The sequence below is a fragment of the Corythoichthys intestinalis genome, chromosome 21, assembly GCF_030265065.1.
Source record: "Corythoichthys intestinalis isolate RoL2023-P3 chromosome 21, ASM3026506v1, whole genome shotgun sequence".
Lineage (NCBI taxonomy): Eukaryota > Metazoa > Chordata > Actinopteri > Syngnathiformes > Syngnathidae > Corythoichthys > Corythoichthys intestinalis.
Genome location: NC_080415.1, coordinates 11621699 through 11641210, shown reverse-complemented (window position 1 = coordinate 11641210; position 19512 = coordinate 11621699). Strand labels below are relative to the sequence as shown.

The window sequence follows — 19512 nt, the reverse complement described above, 5'->3', positions numbered from 1 at the left end:
GTCGCGTTTCACAAAACAGTGCCGCTAACTAAGCAGCGGCTGATTTACGTGAATTGGAAGATGTTAAATGCTGAGTAAACACCCAAATTGGTGTTTCGTTTTACTTTTTTCTCTTTCTCTTTCACTTTCTTTCCACTCTACAGTAAATACTACACACAGTTCATGTATTTAAGTTCAAGTATCACAGTGTCAATGGCACTCAGGCATTTCCAAAGGAGCTACCATTAGCTCTAATTTACAGAGTTGTTTTGTTAGCCAACAGAGCCAGTTACAGCAGCCCAATCTGTTAGTGAACAATGTCAACATTAGTAAATCCTTTTATTATTATTTTTTTAAAAATAACGTCCAAGTATTCCCATTAAAATAATTTTTTTCAAGGTGTATCGGGATCCTTAAAAAAACTAAATGTAGTTTTCTAAATGATACATTTTGTATGTATTATATCCGTCTCTAATTTCCATCCATCCATCCATCCATCCATCCATCCATCCATCCATCCATCCATCCATCCATCCATTTAATCCGGGGTCGATTCGGGGGGGGAGGGGGGGGGTAGCAGCTTTAACAGGGAAGACTAGACTTCCCTCTCCCCAGCCACTTCAACCAGCTCCTCCGACGGGATTCCAAGGCGTTCCCAAACCAGCCGAGAGACAAAGTCTGCTCAGCGTGTTCTGGGTCGTCCCTGGGGCCTACCGCCGGTGGGACATGCCCGGAACACCTCTCCAGGGAGGCGTGCAGGAGGCATCTGAACCAGATGCCCAAGCCACCTCAGCTTTGTCGTAAAAGTGACATGCTGTTTTTCATATCCATTTTGCAATCAGCTCTGGGCCCAGTTCCTAGCAGTACTATTTCCCACTTCCTCCAATGGTTCTTAACTTTAACGCAATTTCACCTTGATTGAGCCTTACCCGGCTGATCGCCAACAGGAAGTCAAGCTTATGCGACTTGTGCAGCGAGTGGCGCAGCTTCCAGTAGAGCAGATGCTCCCAGGCAAACACCAGCAAGCTGAGACCCATAGCCACCAGCAGCATGTAGAAGACACCAGCCATGTTGTCAATGTCCAGCTTGCTGCTCATCACCTCATTCTTCTCGTTCAGGCAGATGCCTGAGAGCCACACTGTTTCCAGGCGCTGCGTGTCCCCTGGAATGATGGCGCACCGGTATAAACATTTTTAAATCCAATGGCTTGGCCCATTCTATCGCTTGGTTGTCCATATGCATTATATAAGCGTCATGGAAAGCACAAGGTTTACGGAAATATGTTGAGACTTAAAAACTGTGGAGGAAGGATATTAACACTACACCAGCTGCCTTCATGGTTTGTTTGTGATGGACCTATGGCGCACGTGTGTGTGTTTGTATGTGTAATGTAAATAATTACACTTTTGCCATTCCCAAGGATTTCATTCTTCACGGAGTACCTGCTTTCCTCACTGAAAACTGCTGCATAGAAATAGGGATACTGTTATGTATTTAGGACTGGGATGTGATGGGGAAAAAATGCTATAGATTGCTTTCGATATCATTACAAAAAGTTACATTTGTGGCTTTGTGTTAGTATTACAAATATTTCAAACATCAGATCAGATCAGTAATCAGAATTAACTGTATTAGTGTTGGTTTAAATTATATATTTTTTTAAATTGTAGCATGAATGATTATATTGCAGTTAGAGTATGTTGTATATAATCATGTTTTAATTGGAGTGCATGTTATTTTAGCTTAGGTTAATTGAGAGACTTGAGACTTGAATGAATCCTTTTGTATTGTATCGTATTTGGTAGAGGTCGGCCAATATATCGGCCGGCTGATATATCGGGCCGATATATGGACTTTTTTTCAACATTGGCCATCGGCCAATTAACAAAACAAAAAATCAGGCATCTGTATGGGCAACTGTGGCTGCCACTGATTGACGGTAGGACCCCGGAAAGACCTTGCAGCAGCTTGAAGGCAGGCTGCTACAGGAAGCTTCAGGCTTTGCCTGTTTTGTAAATCTTGATTTATTTTTTTTCTTTCATGATATAATATGCAGTGTTGCTTTAGCCTTTTATGGTGTTTGCTGAGTGATCTTTACACTTCACTTTAGCATAGCATTCACATTAGCATTAGCTTTAGCATGGCGAGCATCCTCTTTAACTGTCTTTTGTCGTCATGACTTCTGGTGGGTTTAATTACTTGAAAATAATGTAATATTCTCGCTGAGTGTTTATAATCATAAAAAGAAGTGCTGCGCTTGTTGGTTTGTAGTACGAGACCGAATTAATCCTGTAGGTTTTAGGTTATCATTGTAAATTGAAGGCTGTTTAAGGATTTTTTTTTTTTTTTAATTGCCATTCATATGTTATGTGCTTTGAAAAAAGTTTATCAGCCTCAAATATTGGCTTTTAATATTGACAATCGGCTAAATTTATTTATTTATTTTTTTAGATATCTGTATTGGCATCGGCATTTGAAAATCCCATATCGGTCGACCTCTAGTATTTGGTGTACTTGACGCAACAGTGAAAAACTGGGATCAGTTTTGGGTTTCTCACCCAAAATTTAGTTAAAAACAACAGTGAGACCCCAAAACAGACCCCCAAATCATCACCCAGTGTAATTGGAGGTATCGGATCTCATTAGAGTAGCTTCATCAATAATGTATGGTCTTTGCCGGTTATATATAATCCTACTGTATCTGCCTCACTGAAGCAGATTTCCAATACCTTTCACATTCTCAAGTGCCCTTTAAGGGAAACAAACCAATTGACAGACCTTTGCTCGCAAATAAAGCATAGCAGGAGTCCATTTCTCCCTGACACAATGGTGTTACATAAGCTTTTTGATCAGTTACTCACCATCACCGAGGAACTGCAGCAGCGCCAGGTCGATGAGCCTCTTCCAGCGTGAGTCTTTCTGCAGAGCGATGCCGTAGCCAGTTGTGGCGAACACTTTACCGCTGCCGATGGTTACCAACTTACAGCCTTCGTCTTTGCCCGCCATGTAGTTAAGCACGGCTGCGTCGTAAATGAACGCATCCAGTTTTCTGTAAGCATAACAGGCCTTGTTTTCCCCTCTTGGCATATTTTATGAGTTGTTACTGGGCAAAATACAGCTTAGTAAAACAGCTGAATACTTTCTTTCATAAATAAAATAGTAGCATTTTATATATGAATAATGTGTAGTAAAACAGAAAGCTTTGAAATTATGTGAACATTTTAATTGAGGAAAAAACAAACTATAAAATGACCTAAACACTACCATTGAATCAACCAACCAAGTGCACTCAACAAATAAGTACGTATAACTACAAATTAATGAATAAACAAACAGCTGATAAATCAACTAGCAAAGTAACTAACACATAACCAATTAACTAAATTTAGTATGTAACTCCCAAATCAACAAAGAGCTTTATGTCCAGACGACAAACAAACTGATCAACTGTTCATGTACAGTGAACCCTCACACTTCACGGCCTCAGCACATTGCGGAGGTTTCAAAAATATTAATCGATTAAAAAAATATTTGTAAAATATAAAAACAAAGCGTGCTAGGCTGAAGCAAAACACATCACATCAAGAACAAATCTCAAGAAGCAACAAGAGCCTACAAGGGATGCCCCATGAACGAAAATCGAGGCCTGTGGTTGGCTTTTACGACATCGATGGTCTGTATTCTGATTGGCTGATGTGCTTCCCATCTCCCATCTCTTGCACTTGTGAGACAAAGGAGAGTTTAATGCTGATACAATACACTATCGCTTGTTTATTTCAATGATTTAGTGCCGTTATAAAGTTAATATGGGTCCCAAACAACGCCTGCCATCGCCTAGTGCCTCTGGAGAACTGAAACGGCGTTGCAAAATGATGACAATTGCCGAAAAAGTTGAAACTGCTCAATACGTTGAAATCGGGGCAATCCTACACCGCGTTCGTACACCAATATGGCATCAATAAATCTACTGTGTAAAGAAGGAAGGAGCGAACATTCGTAGAACACATGCCGTGTCCTTCAATAGGGAGGCAAAGTGGGTTGTCACCGAGCAAAAAAGGGCCACAAGCCCGCCAGCCTCTACTACTCTCTTTGGAAAGGAGTTGGTCGACGATCCGTCTCTTCTGCCCATATTAATGGCTGACAAGGAGTAGTAAAGCTCTCCCTGAGCACCTGTTCCATACTTTACACAGCATCGATCACCAAGAATCATCGTTATCATCAAGATCTTTGTCAGCCACGCACAGAGAGATCGTGAAAGTGAGTGTACGTTCCGTTGATTTTGCTTAGGTGCATGTATGTACACATACATTGAAATTTGAGGGGTACTCCACATCGCAGGTTTCACCATTCACGGGGGGAGGGTCCCTGCCCCCGTTTACAGCGAAATGGGAGGGTTCACTGTAGGGCTGCGGCTATCGAATATTTTAGTAGTTGATTAATCGATGGACTAGTTAGCTCAAATAATCGAGTAATCGGATAAGGAACATGAAAAATATCTGAGCTGAGTCTCAAACGGTATAATATATATATTTTTAAATGAGTATATACAGTATGTACAACAAAAGAACAATTGGCTAACTTGCGTACATAGAAAAAGTCCGCTAGCTTACTGTAAATGCTATAAAATGCTAGTTTTTTTTCAGTGCTCTTAACAAATGGTTCTGACACATATTCATACAAAAAACTATACCTATAAACTAAATTATGAATGCATTGAAAAACATTATCTCAAACGAAAGCTTACATTGTTCTTAACAAGGAGCAGTTGGATTCAGCCATGTGAAAAGAGGCAGACCATAGGGCAGTGTATCCACCTTAATCAATAAACGTAAATGCAAACTTTCGAAATTAACATTACAACGCCACTTTAATTAAATGAATATGCGAAGCAACAAAATTTAATTCAAATATTTTTTTTCTTATCAAATACTCGAGTTAATCGATTAATTGTTGCAGCACTAGTTCACTGTAATTAAACAGCCGAAAAAATCAAGTAGGCAAAGACCTTTTAAGTACTTTGAGGATCGCTCAAGTTTTTGTAATGGGCTATATAAATAAATGTGATTTGTTATACCCAAATTGATTTGAAACAATGAGAAAACTTTTTTTTCAGTACGCCGTTTAACGTATGAGAAAAGACAAACTGAAAAATTCAATGATTGATATTTTGTAATATTACCAGAGGTGGGTAGTAACACATTACATTTACTCCGTTACTATTTTTTAAGTAACTTTTTGAGAAAAACGTACTGTATTTTCCACTCTATAAGGCGCATTGGAGTATAAGGTGAACTATCAATTAATGGCTTATTTTTAAAACTGTTTTCATATATAGCGTGCACCGCATTATAAGGCGCAGTAGTAGTAGTTGTAGTAGCAGTAGTAGTAGTAGTATTAGTGGTTGTGTTATGCATCCACTAGATGGAACTGTGCTAAAGGAAATGTCATCAAATGATTAACCAATATTGATCCATATAAAATGCATCTCGGTTTTTACTCTGTCGGCTTTTGAGAAAATTGAAAGCGTTTAGTAGTTCGGAAAATACAGTACTCCTTAGAGTAGTTTTACCATGCAATACATTTTATTTACTTGAGTAGATTTGTGGAAAAGAAACACTACTTTTACTCCGCTACTTTGGGCTACACTACAGTCATTATATTTTTCCTCTTAATTCTACATATTGGCTTTATTTCTGCCAGAGATGCCGAAAGTGGCTGTCTCACTTTCACCAATGAGACGTCGCAACAATAACACCATGACTCCATTATACCAATCAGGGATAACAAAGTTTTTCTCCACTAGAGAGCGCTCATGCTCTTTGGACAGGTGATGTATCAAGTGTTGTCCATCCATCATCTAGCGTTTAGTCCAGGATCGGGTCGCGGAGGTAGCAGCTTTAGCAGGGAAGCCCAGACTTCCCTCTCCCCGGCCACTTCAACCAGCTCCTCCGGCGGGATCCCAAGGCGTTCCTGGACCAGCTGAGAGACAGTCTCTCCAGCGTGTCCTGGGTCATCCCCGGGGCCTCCGCCGGTGGGACATGCCAAGAACACCTCTCCAGGGAGGCATACAGGAGGCATCCGAACCAGATGCCCGAATCACCTCAACTGGCGTAGGAGTAGCGGCTCGACACCGAGTCCCTCCCGAATAACCGAGCTTCTCACCCTATCTCTAAGGGAGAGCCCGGACACCCTGCATAGGAAAAACTCATTTCGGCCGCTTGTATCCAGGATCTTGTCCTTTCGGTCACGACCCACAGCTCGTGACCATAGGTGAGGGAAGGAACGTACATCAACTGGTATATCGAGAGCTTCGCCTTTCGGCTCAGCTCCTTCTTCATCACTACGGACCAGTGCAGAGTCTGCATCACTGCAGACGTTGCACCGATCCGCCTGTCGATCTCCCGCTCCCTCATGCCCTCACTCGTGAACAAGACCCCAATATACATGAACTCCACCTCTTGGGGCAGGATCACTACTCCGGAGAGGGAACCCCACCCTTTTCCGACTGAGAACCATGGTTTTGGATTTGGATGCGCTGATCTTCATCCCAACCGTTTCACACTCGGCTGCTAACCACTCCAGTGAGAGCTGGAGGTCATGGCTTAATGAAGCCAACAGCACCACATCATGTGCAAAAAGCAGAGATGCAATGCTAAGGCCACCAAACCGGACCCTCTTAACGCTTTGGCTGCACCTAGAAATTCTGTCCATAAAAATTCTGAACGAAATCGGTGACAAAGGGCAGCCTTGGCAGAGTCCAACCCTCACTGGGAACGAATTCGACTTACTGCCAGCAATGCGGACCAAACTCTGACACTGGTCGTACAGAGACCGAAGTCCAGGGGCGGACTGGTAATCTGTAGCTTCTGGAGGATCACAGAACGGCTCTGGACGGCCGGCGGCCGCCACACATACATCACTGTTTTTATCCCCCCTATCCTCTTTGATTATCTACAGTTCACATCCAATCCGACAGGTGGCAGCAATGCCCCTGGCTGTTAACCGCCAATCTGATAGAAGAACGAAAAAAGCACAGAGTAGCCTATTTTGGTAAAACCTTACTCCTTATGGAAGCCAAATAGCGACGAGCGTGGATAAATAATATGGATGGTGGTGGCAAAAAAAGAAAAGAGAAAGGTGGCGCGGAGAAGGTTATAGAGAAAAAAACTGAAGAAACTCGAGAGCGAAGCATCGAAATGTCACAAGTTGACACACATGTTCGCAAGCAGCAGTCTGGCTGCAACAGCCACGCCGGCTAGCAACAGCCCAGCCCCCGGCAATGGTGAGAGTGGGAGCGGCAGCTGCTCTCACGTGCAGCTGGTGCACGGAGACAACAGACGAGGGAGAGGGTAATGATGAGCTGGTGGAAGTTCCCCAGACAAGCGCAGGACAATTAAGTAGGGATGAAGAGGATTACTTGCTAGGTATATTGGCAATAGTTATCCATCAGGTAGCTACATTTTAAAAGAAATAGTTAAAATGTTGTTAAAATGTATAATTACAGCCTCTTTTCATTGTGATTTATCAGAAATCATACCATGTTCTTTGTGCTTCAGGCAGTCTCCTGCCTTTTCTGGTTCTACATTGAGACCTGAACTGTGCTGTTAATTTCTCAGTGAGTATTCAAGTTAAAATGTCTAATAATGCAATGTGTAGTTCTTCATAGCCGCTTCATTTTTCTCTCAAGGTGCACGAAATTGATGCATTTTACAATAAAATGTAAAAAAAAAAAAAATTCTCCCGGGGGGGGCATGCCCCCGAACCCTCCGAGAGGTTCTGTGTTTCCCTTCGTACAGCGATTCTTGTGGGCTGGGCTGAGTCAAAGTCCAAGGCTGCTTTTTAGTCCCAGTCCGCCCCTGGACCGAACAGCCCTTACCAAGGGGCTTGGTACCATGTATTCCAAGAGCACCCCATACAGGACTCCCCGAAGCACATGGTCGAACGCCTTCTTCAAAACTACAAACAACATGTACACTGGTCGGGCGAACTCCCATGCACCCTCGAGGACCCTGCCGAGGGGTGTAGAGCTGGTCCACTGTTCCACAGCTGGGACGAAAACCACACTGCTCCTCCTGAATCCAAGATTCGACTTCCCGCTGGACCTTCCTCTATCGAGTGTTGTTTTGGTCTGAATTCGATGATTTTTGTTTCTTTTGTGTTGGCTTAATATGGTTTTGTAATAGGTTACAGTTGAGTAAAATGATAAGAGATTAAAAAACTCAAGACATTTTATATGGAGTCACAGGAGTGCCAAAATTAAAAATAATTAAATAAATGAATAAATAAGTGAATAAATAAATACAAAGATAAATAAATATATAAAAATATAAATAAATAAATGAATAGGTAAATAAATGAACAAATGTCACAGGAGTGCCAAAATTAAAAATAAATAAATAAATGAATAAATAAATAAATGAATGAATAAATAAATATAAAGAGAAATAAACATATAAATATATAAATAAATAAATGAATAGATAAATAAATGAACGAATAAATGAATATAAAGAGAAAGAAATATATAAATAAATAAAAATATAACGGTATACTTTGTCATTGACATTTAATTTTGGTCATTAGCAACCACAAACGGAAAAAACAGTGACAATATTTTTCATTGACTTTTACTTTCTGTCACTGAACACCACAAACGGAAAAAACAATGACAATTTTAAAGTAAGTAAAATTTGGGATGGCTACTTTTACTTGTGTAATATTATTTAGAAATAATGCTACTCTTACTTGAGTAAAATTTTTGGCTAATCTACCCACCTCTGAATATTACCCACTAATTCTCTTGAGAACATTGACCGTAACATCAATCCGTCTTTTTACTCTCCCCAATATAGGCCGTGCCCCAACTCTCCTCACCAAATACATAGACAGCACTTTGAAATACAAATGAAGCACTAGAAGTTATTTTCTTAATCTAAAAATAATCCACCGCATTCCTAAAATATGCACTTCCAAAAAAAAAAAAGTGTCATCAAACGTTCAGTTATGAAGTGTTAAGAGGGCAAGTTAAAAATAAGTCTTTTGTGCAGTACGGGACAAAAAAACGAAAAGACCGTACCCCGTTTTAAGGCTGTTGAGCGCCTCCTCCACCCCCTTTTGGTTGTACTTCATCATATGAGTGTGCATGTCGGGATAGTTGCTGCGGATGTTCCGCTCAGTGCTGCCGTTTGGGACCGTCCCGAAGCGGAAGGGGGGGTAGTGCTCGTGTGGCTTCTGGAACTGCAGGGAGACCAAGGAAACGTGATGACGGGGTGAGAGAAAGAAAAAGGAGAAGTGGGGAGGAAAGAAGAGGGACTGACGGGATGGGGAGTCGGAAAAAAGAATAAGGATGTGTGAGTAGTAAAAACACATGTAAATGAGGGAAGGAGGTGAAGTGAGGACTCCGAGGAAGAATGGAGGTTGAAGTGGAGGGAAGGAGGGGGAACGGATGAGGCACTTCTCACTTAAATCCGATTTTAGAATTTTTTTTCCCCTCGCCATCAAATCAGGCACAAAACTCCATGGCCAATGAAAATAAGTGTCGCTCGGCTGCTTAGCCGTTGAGGGACTGCGTGGCTATCAATAGGTCAACAGAGCGCAGACAATCCTTAAACAATCATACTGTATCTTGCTCGGAGAAATGAGAAACTACAGTGGTACCTCAAGATACGGAAGCTTCAATAAACAATTTTTTTTTTTTTTTCCCCGAAAAGTTGTGTGAAGATTTTTTTTCCCCTTCATATTACGAAAAATTCTTCAGCATATGAAAGATAATACGAACTGCAATAGATTATTCCTGCTCGAAAAATACAAGAAGTTGCACCATAAACCTGCCATAAGATCATGCGCCCCAATTGGTCGGAATCTTTCCCATTATACTCTGTACCATGATCCTGCTCTCCTATTGACATACTGTTGGTATCACATTCACTTTCGGCACTTGAACGGAAAGGTTCCACATTTTGATATTTTTTCCCTCAAACACACGTTTGATTGGCTGATGACAGCTCCGACACAAATACAACATGACGCCTCCTCCGCCTCCTTCAAAGACGAGGAATATTAATATTTTTTTCCGCCAGCAGCAGCCACTGTAAGTAATGTAAAAAGATGTCAATGTTGTGGAGGTGGGGAAAACTAGCCTGGCTCTGCCAGACTATTCTCCCTGTATTTTTCAAACACTGAGAGAAATAGTCTGGGAACCATCCCATTAACGGCCTTTTCGAGCAGATACAAAATCAATCGACAAATCAGATTCGTTTATTTGCGTGACGTGTTCTTCACGAGCAACGTCACTCTTAAGCGTCGAAAGTCGTCTCTTCAGCAGCACAGATGGTGAACGGCAGAGCCGAGAATATGTTCCAATCCACGGTAAAATCAGTTTTAAATGACCAAAAACACATCGACACGAGTCATTGACAACAGTCTGTCTCGCGCTAGCCATGTCGGATAAACTCCGCTCTCTTCGTATGTTTACTTCCGCGCGCAAGTCCATCGTCCTGCGGTCGCCATTTTACTCACGTCACGTCTGCCCGTCGCTGATTGGTCCACTCCGCTGTCTGTTTGCTGTGGCTTGCTCCGCCCTGGAAATTGTTTCCGTGGGAATGGTGGCCAGACTCAATAGCTGGAACAGCGTTGAGTCTGGTGTACCAGGCTAGGGGAAAACACCACTAATTTTGCCAATTAAAGTCCGACCTGCATCAGAGTTAGCATAACATTAATCTCTGAATTTTCCTAACTCGAGTAGGAAGCGACTTTGAGAGAAATATCCTTCTATATGTGTTTTCTACTGATAACGGTAATTTAACTGTGAGAAATGTGGTGAACTGAGGTTTTCCCCCTTCTCCCCAATTTTCATTTTTATTTTATTGATGGGGTCTTAAAGCAGCCCAAAGAAGCTTTCATTTTTTGTTGAGTTTGGCTGTGCTTGTGGACAAAAGTGGGAAGGAAGGCTCCATTTTTATTTAATTTTGTTATTCTCTGACTAAGTTTTTTTCAGTTATATTTAGGGATGGGAATTGATCCAATTTTTATGATATTGCTTAACGATTCGATTCTTTTTCGATTCTCTTATCAATTCTAATTTGGGGGAAAAAAACAAACGTTTTGATTGGCATCGAAGTTGATTAATCAGAAGTCACGACCTTACAAACTCACAACGAGGTCAAAAGAGGCCCAAAGCCTCAATGTTAACTGTGGCAATAAGTGGCAAATGCACAAGAATGTGTAACATTTTACTGAAACATTTTTCTAATAGAAATAAAAAAATATTGGTATATATTGGCATATAGGTTGTTGTTCTGCCTTTGGCAATATGTGTTAAAGCAGGGGTCCCCAAACTTTTTCCTGTGAGGGCCACATAACTTTTCCCTTCTCTGATGAGGGGCCGGGTTCAGTTTGTAACAGAAAAAGTGTGACGATTACAGGAGTGACTAAATGTAAAAAAATATTGTTTTTCAGAAAGCCACTATTAAATACCCCTTTCTGGATTCTTCACGGAACAAAAGTAAATAAAATAAAAAAAATAATATAATAAATTAATAACACTATTAATTAAATAGATAATAACCAAATAACTCTTGAGTTCTTCACAGAAAAAGGCCAGGAAATAAATAACACTATGGAAAAAAAAAAATCAAAATGCTCTCTAGTATATTTCAGGGGGGCAGACCAAATGTGGAGGCGGGCCGTAATAGGCCCGCGGGCCGTACTTTGGGGCCCCCTGTGTTAAAGTGCACTATTTACCATTATGTTGAAATGCACGCCTTTTAGTTTTTATGGCGCTTTCACACTCAAGTGGAGGCGCCCTTATGCTTCCTCACGCGAAGAAGAACGCGCTCACGTGAAGAAGAGCGCGCTTACACGCGAAGAAGAAATGCCGCATCCAAGCGAGTGAGCGAGTTAGTGAGAGAGGGAAACACTGCTACAAGCCTACGTTCTTTGTTAATGTTTGTAAAATATCTACAGTGGCAACGCCTGTATGTATCATCTTTTGTGTTGTTGTTGTGTGTGTATCCACTCGCGATCGGACACTTAAATCCAGTTGTGTAGTGGTTTGAACGATGTGCTAATGCTAGCGAACGCATGCTAACCGTTTGTATTACTGTTTTAGCAGCTAATCGTCGCTGATTTACGTTGATGCAAACCTGTTTGTTATTGGGGACGAAATTGTTTTGTTTCATTTCTAGTTTTAGTTTCACTTTTGAAGTGATCTTTAAATAAAGTCAGCAAATTATACCAACGTCTTCTGCATCGTCATTTGGGAGTTTAGCTAGCTGTATAGCCAGGACTGAGCCTTACCGTCACTTTCGAGCGTTTGAACCTACGTGCTGTCATTGTTATGTTTACGGCTGCAATGTTCGTGCTAAACCATTGTAACCTTTCATTTTCACCCTCTTTCCTGGTGAAATGTAGCCAAACTTTGGATCGAGTTGTTCTTGGCGCCATGCTAGTTTGATGTGTCTGGACAACGAGACACGTCACGACGCACTATGCGTCTTTAGGAATCGTTAAAGGGATCGTTGTGGCTTTTTCATTGTGAGGTCGAGGCCTTGAAACACTCGGAACCGGTTCGGAATTGGAATCGGATTTCGATTCCCATCCCTAGTTATATCTAATTTCTTTGATTCTGACTGACAATGTTGAGTGGTCTTAAGACAAATGTTTATTTCTTGCTTCCTGAATAGTCAAGAACTTATTAGCAAGTTTGTATTTATTGTGTATGTTAATATAATTTATTTTCAAATATTGCAATTTAAATTTGCTAATAAAATCCAGACATTTACCCTGAAGGTTTTCAAAAATGTTTCTTCACTAGTTTTTGAAAACAAAGGTTTGAATCGAACGGTGTCTCACTTGAACCAACACATAAGCACTGCAGAAACACACCTTCTTAAAACTAGCTAAAAAAGTGAAAAAATGTGCCAGTGCTTCAAGTAAAATTGACTCACTGAGACTTAAAAAAAGAAAAAATGCTTGCTGAAAACAAGCTTAACAGACTTATTTTAAGAAGAAAAAAAAAGTATATTTAAGCTTAAAAAAAGCTTGTTTGTCAGAAATGTTTTTAATTCAAGAATAGATATTGTTCATAACAAATTTGAAAACAATTTTTTTGTGGATTTAGGTGAAAATGACCAGCTTTAAGATGTATGGGCTTAATAAATACAAATAGTAATATTTGATAATTTAAGTGGAATAATCTGACATATTAATCTGCTAACTACTCTTTAACACTCAAAACAAGATGGAGAAAATTATTCGACTAGATTTAAGAAAAATGATCACATTAAGACGTTATAAACTTGCAGTGTGAAAGTATAAATCAATACAGATTTATTTTGCATTGATCATTTAGGCCAGGGGTCAGCAACCTTTTTGGTGTGGAGTGCCACTTTCAAATTTTCTTGTCAATCAGTGTGCCACACCGAGATTAATGACGCACATCCAATTTTTTATATCCAACAGAGCTGTAATTTTACCCCAAAGAAAACAACATGAACATATATTGAAATCGTATAACTACCATTCTTTTTCAATTAACTAAAAAATAAATGCATATTGTAGAAAATGTCAAAACTTGAAAATAAGTGCAACAGTTCACTAGCTAGTTGTTCACTATCAACTTAAACAGTAAATTATATGCAGCATTTTAGATATTCTTTTTATTACAAAGATAAAAGATGCCTACCTTAATGTGATCCCTGGCCCTGTTTTCCTTGGCTCAGCTCTGATTTCGGGGTTTTACTTTGTGACTTTTAGCTGCTTATCCCTTTTTTTTGAGTGTCTCTTTGTTAGTCAAGCCATCAACCAAAACCTCTGAGCTTGACAAGATCGCCTCTTTGATATATTCGCCATCAGTTTTTCTTTTTTTCATCAGGTTTTCCTTGCTTTGCAATGCAGTGAGCAAAGTGATAGCTTGCTTCGGTGGCGGTGTTTTTAGCAGTGACAAAAGGTTTTCAGGGTGTTTTTGTTTACACTACCTGGACACAGCACGTTTTAATGTCTCTGCCTTGTCAGACTCCTCCTTGAATGAATTTTCATGTTTTGTCTCGTAATGACGTTTGACACTTGTTCTCCCCGGGGAGAGGCACGGGCCCGGGTGGAGCCGCCGCGGCCCCCGGGAGGCTGGCTCTTGCGGTGCGCACGAAAGGCTCGGGCGCGGGCCCGGGTGGAGCCGCGAGGAGCGAGCCTTTCCCCGGGGAGAGAAAGCTTCCCTATCGCGGTGCGCACGGAAGCCTCGGGCGAGAACCCGAGTGGAGCCCCCTCTCGTGGTGCGCATTAGAGGTTAGATTTTGTGCCCGAACCCGAACCCGAACCCGACCCGACCCGACCCGAATGTCGGGTCGGGTCGGGTCGGGCCCACATTTTAAGCATTCACGTTCGGGTCAGTTCGGGTCGGGCCGCCATGCCGGACTAATAAATTATTTAAAAAAAAAAAAAAAAAAAAAAAAAAAAATGGAGAGCAGGCTCTCTGTATTGCGCTTCTGCTTGTGCGTGTGCACGAATGCCGTGGCGCCGGCCGCTTTTTCATTTCCTTGTCAGAGAGGCGTGTCCATGTGAGAACAATATCCCACACACTCAGAAATATGTTTAACAAACTTTCCCAGCGTTATTTCGTTGTGTGAATGCTTTGATAATTCTCAAAAAAATATGTAGATTATTTAAACATTAAGAAAACTTGCGTTTTTTTCTGCTAACTCGAAGAAATGAAAATAAATTGCTGCTGCTGCGTTTTTTTCCGCGTCACTCAAAAAAAAAAAAAAAAAAAATGGAGAGCAGGCTCTCTGTATTGCGCTTTTGCTTGTGCGTGTGCACGTCACGAACGCAGTGGCGCCGGCCACTCTTTATTCTTGTCCTCCCGCTGTACCGTTTGGCACGGCCGAGGCGCCGCCCTCATTTTCATTTCCTTGTCAGAGAGGCGCGTCCATGTGAGAACAATATCCCTCACACTCAGAAATATGTTTAACAAACTTTCCCAGCGTTATTTCGTTGTGTGAATGCTTTGATAATTCTCAAAAAAATATGTAGATTATTTAAACATTAAGAAAACTTGCGTTTTTTTCTGCCAACTCGAAGAAATGAAAATAAATTGCTGCTGCTGCGTTTTTTCCGCGTCACTCAAAAAAAAAAAAAAAAAAAAAAAAATCGGGTTTTTCGGGCTCGGGCCTGCAAATCTAGTTAAGTGATCGAGCTCGGGCCGGGTCGGGCCTCAATACCAGCGGGCCGTGTCGGGTCGGGCTGGATTTTTTAGGCCCGAACTAGGCTCTAGTGCGCATGGAAGCCTCGGGCGTGGGCCCGGGTGGAGCCGCGAGGAGCGAGCCTTTCCCCGGGGAGAGAAAGCTTCCCTATCGCGGTGCGCACGCAAGCCTCGGGCGAGAACCCGAGTGGAGCCGCCTCTCCCCGAGGAGGCTGGCTCTCATGGTGCGCATGGAAGCCTCGGGCGCGGGCCCGGGTGGAGCTCTCGTGGTGCCCAAGGAAGGCGCGGGCGTGTGGGGCTAGAAGACTGATCTAGCCCCATACCAGCCCGGGTGGAGCCGCGGGTGCAGATCTTGGTGGGGGAATAACACTCTTAAATACAGTCTTGATGAGATTGAATTGGCTGCAGTTACGACGTTGGGAACGCTGACTCTGGAATAAAACACGATTTGACCAACATTGTGACAGCCGATGCCTACCAAAAATGACGTAATGTCAGAGGTTATAAAATCGCGCCAGCGGCCCTTCCCGCACAGAGAGCGCCAGTGGGCAAAACGGGACAAGTCTGTGAAAGCGTCCAACTCGCTCCATTCTCGGGACATCTTTTTATACGTGAAAGCAATGACGTGAGTAAATCCCATGTCTCTTTACACATGAATTCCCTTGGATGTGTGTGTGGCTTAAATAACAGGGCGCGCAACAGAAAATGTCTGAAATTCAGGTAAAAAGGCGTTTTTTTCTTGTTTTTTTTTTTTGCCATGCGCTCGCGTGTCACTGGTTAACCCTTCGCGTGCCAATGCTGACACGCGTGTCATAGGTTGCCGACCCCTGATTTAGGCTATCAATTAATAAGATTCATTTCCATGCGAAATGTAGCCTTGACACCCAACCTGTTTGCTGGTTCATGCAGGTTATGTTATATCGTCCCTACCAATATTGAGACCAAACCTACGCCCCTGAGTTCCATCATCTATTTCTTTAAAGGTATTAATGGTTAGGTTAGGTTAGGTTAGGTTAGGTTAGGTTAGGTTAGGTTAGGTTAGGTTAGGTTAGGTTAGGTTAGGTTAGGTTAGGTTAGGTTAGGTTAGGTTAGGTTAGGTTAGGTTAGGTTAGGTTAGGTTAGGTTAGGTTAGGTATTGAATGACTCAAATTAGAGTTGTCCGATTTTATCAGGTATGCGATAATATCGGCCGATAAAAATATCTTCGGATAATGTTGTCATTGGTTTTTCATTATCTGTTTTGGCCAATATGCATGTCGTCTTCAAAGTGAATGTAGAAGCCATCTGCCTTTGTACAAGGGCTGATCATATCTTAGCACAGCAGTTGATCCAGATGTATGTAGTTGTGTTAGATGTATCCAAAATAAGATGCTTGGGATTTGTTATGTAAGCATTATGATAATTAAAGCAACACTAGGTAACTTTTCAGGTTTGGCCGATTCTAGCGATGCAGCTGGACAAAAGCGGTAGTGTCTTGCCTGAAGGATGACTGTGTTTCCCATGGGAACCAGCGCACAGTGTTGTAAAATCCTGGATTAAACGACATTTCTGTTTCCAGTGGCTGTGTGAACGATTAATAGTAATGAGGTAATGAATCCAGTTGTGGCTAAACACACCTGAACACACACCTTTAACACCCTGAAGTAAATGATCAGCTCATCAGCAAGCTCAGCAGGAGCCTGATAATGATCCTGATTATTTAATTCACATGTGTAGGAGGAGGGTGACATGGAAAACAAGGTGGATAGGGGCTCTGGAGGACCGGACTTTGGCACCCCTGCTTTAAAGCATCCAGCAGGGCATCACAATACAATTACCCATAATATGTTAAGTCCACGACCGCAAATATCAGCATTGGTTTGATATCAGTATCGGATTTTTTGAGATGGATAATATCGGAATATCTGTTGTCGGTTAAAATGTCATTATCGGACAACTCTAATCCAAATGTATTTGGCTTTTATTTCATTCTACTTTCAATGTGTTCGGAATTTATGTTTTATTTTGTTATAATTGTTGTAATGACTTTTAGCACGACACAGTTTTTTTCCCCCTCAATTTTATTGCATAGTAATAGGAACTATAGGAACATAGGAACTCTCAGATTTTTATATTTGGCTATATGGATCTATTTGATTCAGTTTCATAGACTTCACTATATATTGGCATGACACTTCCGCCAGACCCTGCACCACACCTAGGGTAGGTGGCCTGCCCACACTCAGCTTCATTTAAGGCTAAGTAATGCTTCGCAGTCGGTCACAGTAATTCCTAAAACCAACGCAACGCCAGATTTAGGTTGAAAAAGTACAAAAGATGTACCGCATAGAAACAAGAAGGATTATCTCAGGAGTGATTTTTCGAGGATTCGAGGTAATTATTATATTTTTCGTACCATGTATGCATTTTGAAACGTTGTGAAAAAAAATCAATGGAAGAAATTAACCGCTACGGCATTGGCGTCATAATTCGCAATATTTATGTAAAATAAATGCCAACTGCCCGGTTTTTTGGTTTTAACCAAGAATCGAGACTGTTTACGTCCATACCTATAAAAAATTCAGAGATTTAGGCATTTCTTCACAAGAATTTTCATTACAAAAAGCTTTTTGTCGTAATAAGGCGGCGCCACAGTGGCATAAAGACTAACGGCACATTCCACATATTTACGTAAACTAAATGCTAACCGCCCGTTATTTTTTTTGCTCCTAACCAAGAATTAAGAGTTAAGTTTTATTCACATGAATTTTCAACGTAAAAAGCTGTTTATGGTAATAAGGCGGCGCCACAGTGGCTTAAAGGCAAGCAGCACACTCGACATATTTACGTACAATAAATGCTAATTCCCCGTTTTTTTTTTTTTTTTTCCTTTTAACCAAGAATTGAGACTGTGTTACGTCCATATCTATAAAGAATTCAAGGATTTAAGCAAATATTCACAAGATTTTTCTACATAAAAAGCTCTTTGTGGTAATAAGGCAGCGCCACAGTGGCTTAAAGATTATCAGTACATTCCACGTATTTACGTAAACTAAACGCTAACCGCCCATTTTTTTGCTCTTTACCAAGAATCAAGACTGTTTACGTCCATATCTATTAAGAATTCAGGGATTTAAGCATTTCTTCACAAGAATTTTCAACATAAAAAGCTCTTTGTGGTAATAAGTTAGCGCCACAGTGGCATAGAAACTATCAGCACATTCCACATATTTACATAAATTAAATGCTAACCGCCCGTTATTTTTTTTGCTCTTAACCAAGAATTAAGACTGTTTTATGTCCTTATCTATAAAGAATTCAGGGATTTAGGCATTGATTCACAAGAATTTTCAACTTGAAAAGCTCTTTGACTCGGTCAGCTTTGACGGAGATAGGCCCCCTATTAATCGGTCCTGTGCCCCTTAAATATATTATGTTATATTAGTCTGTTTGATTTCTTCTAAAATTTAATGGTGACGTTTTAGTCGAGCTAGAAAAGAATTAGACGATTTAGATGTAAAATTCCGTCCATTGTATGAAAAAAATCATGATTCGAAAGGCACTACGTAACGAATTAATCTCATATCTTGAGGTACCACTGTATTGGTTTCCAACCAACTAACTAACAGCTATATTATCCCCTGTGGACGTAAGTCACTTTTATTTACATCCACCTAAGTGGTGCGGAAGTGGGTGCTGAGGGTGCTGCAGCACCCCCTGGTGTTGGAGAAAAAAAGTGTTTTGGTAGATTCTTTTTTTTTTTGTTTTAATAAATAAATAAAACCTATGCAAACAAGAGAGTATTTCACTTTGGGTATTAAATATCTATGTTGAAAAAGGGTTTTATTTGTTGTTGTTAATAACCTGTTCACCACCTGACACCTTGCTTGGTATCGGGTCACGGTGAATAAGAGGCGATTGGAAAAGTTAACTGTTGACTGAGGAGGCGTTAACATGGCGCAAAAAAAAAAAAAAATACTGATTTTTTTGTTTACAAAAACAGCTAAATTTTCTAAGATTCAATTCGAGGTTGAAAATGATGATGATTATGATGCTGGTTCTAGCTACCTTTGGTTTCTTCAAATTGGTAAGTCATGCTTGCAATGTAGCCATATTATTGTTTGTTTTTGCTGTTGTACTGCCGCCATGCAGAGCGCTGTTGGATAAAGATATGAAATTTATTTTAGTGTCGTGAAAAAGGGGTGTTAAACTGAGGCTTATTGGACCTTTTAGTTTTCAAATGTGTTTGTAAGTCATTGCGCTGTCTAGCTGCACTGATTTGCGTTCTATTACACAGGTGCTTTTATTTCCAATACAAAAACTCCAATACACACTGTAGGTGCAATAGAACGCTGTCTTTG

General features: G+C 41.0%; 1 protein-coding gene across 12 annotated transcripts in view; it reads right to left on the bottom strand.

Annotated features, from left to right (window-relative positions):
- The window catches only part of LOC130909208 (glutamate receptor ionotropic, NMDA 2C-like), a 164628-nt gene that overhangs the window by 7744 nt on the left and 137372 nt on the right, over nt 1–19512 (bottom strand). For all 12 annotated transcript variants that reach the window (XM_057825396.1, XM_057825395.1, XM_057825397.1 and 9 more), the window contains 3 exons: nt 9056–9216; nt 2841–3028; nt 909–1141 (listed from right to left, as the gene is read on the bottom strand). In XM_057825396.1, the coding sequence (XP_057681379.1) occupies nt 909–1141; nt 2841–3028; nt 9056–9216 (582 nt within the window). The remainder of the gene's footprint in view (nt 1–908; nt 1142–2840; nt 3029–9055; nt 9217–19512) is intronic.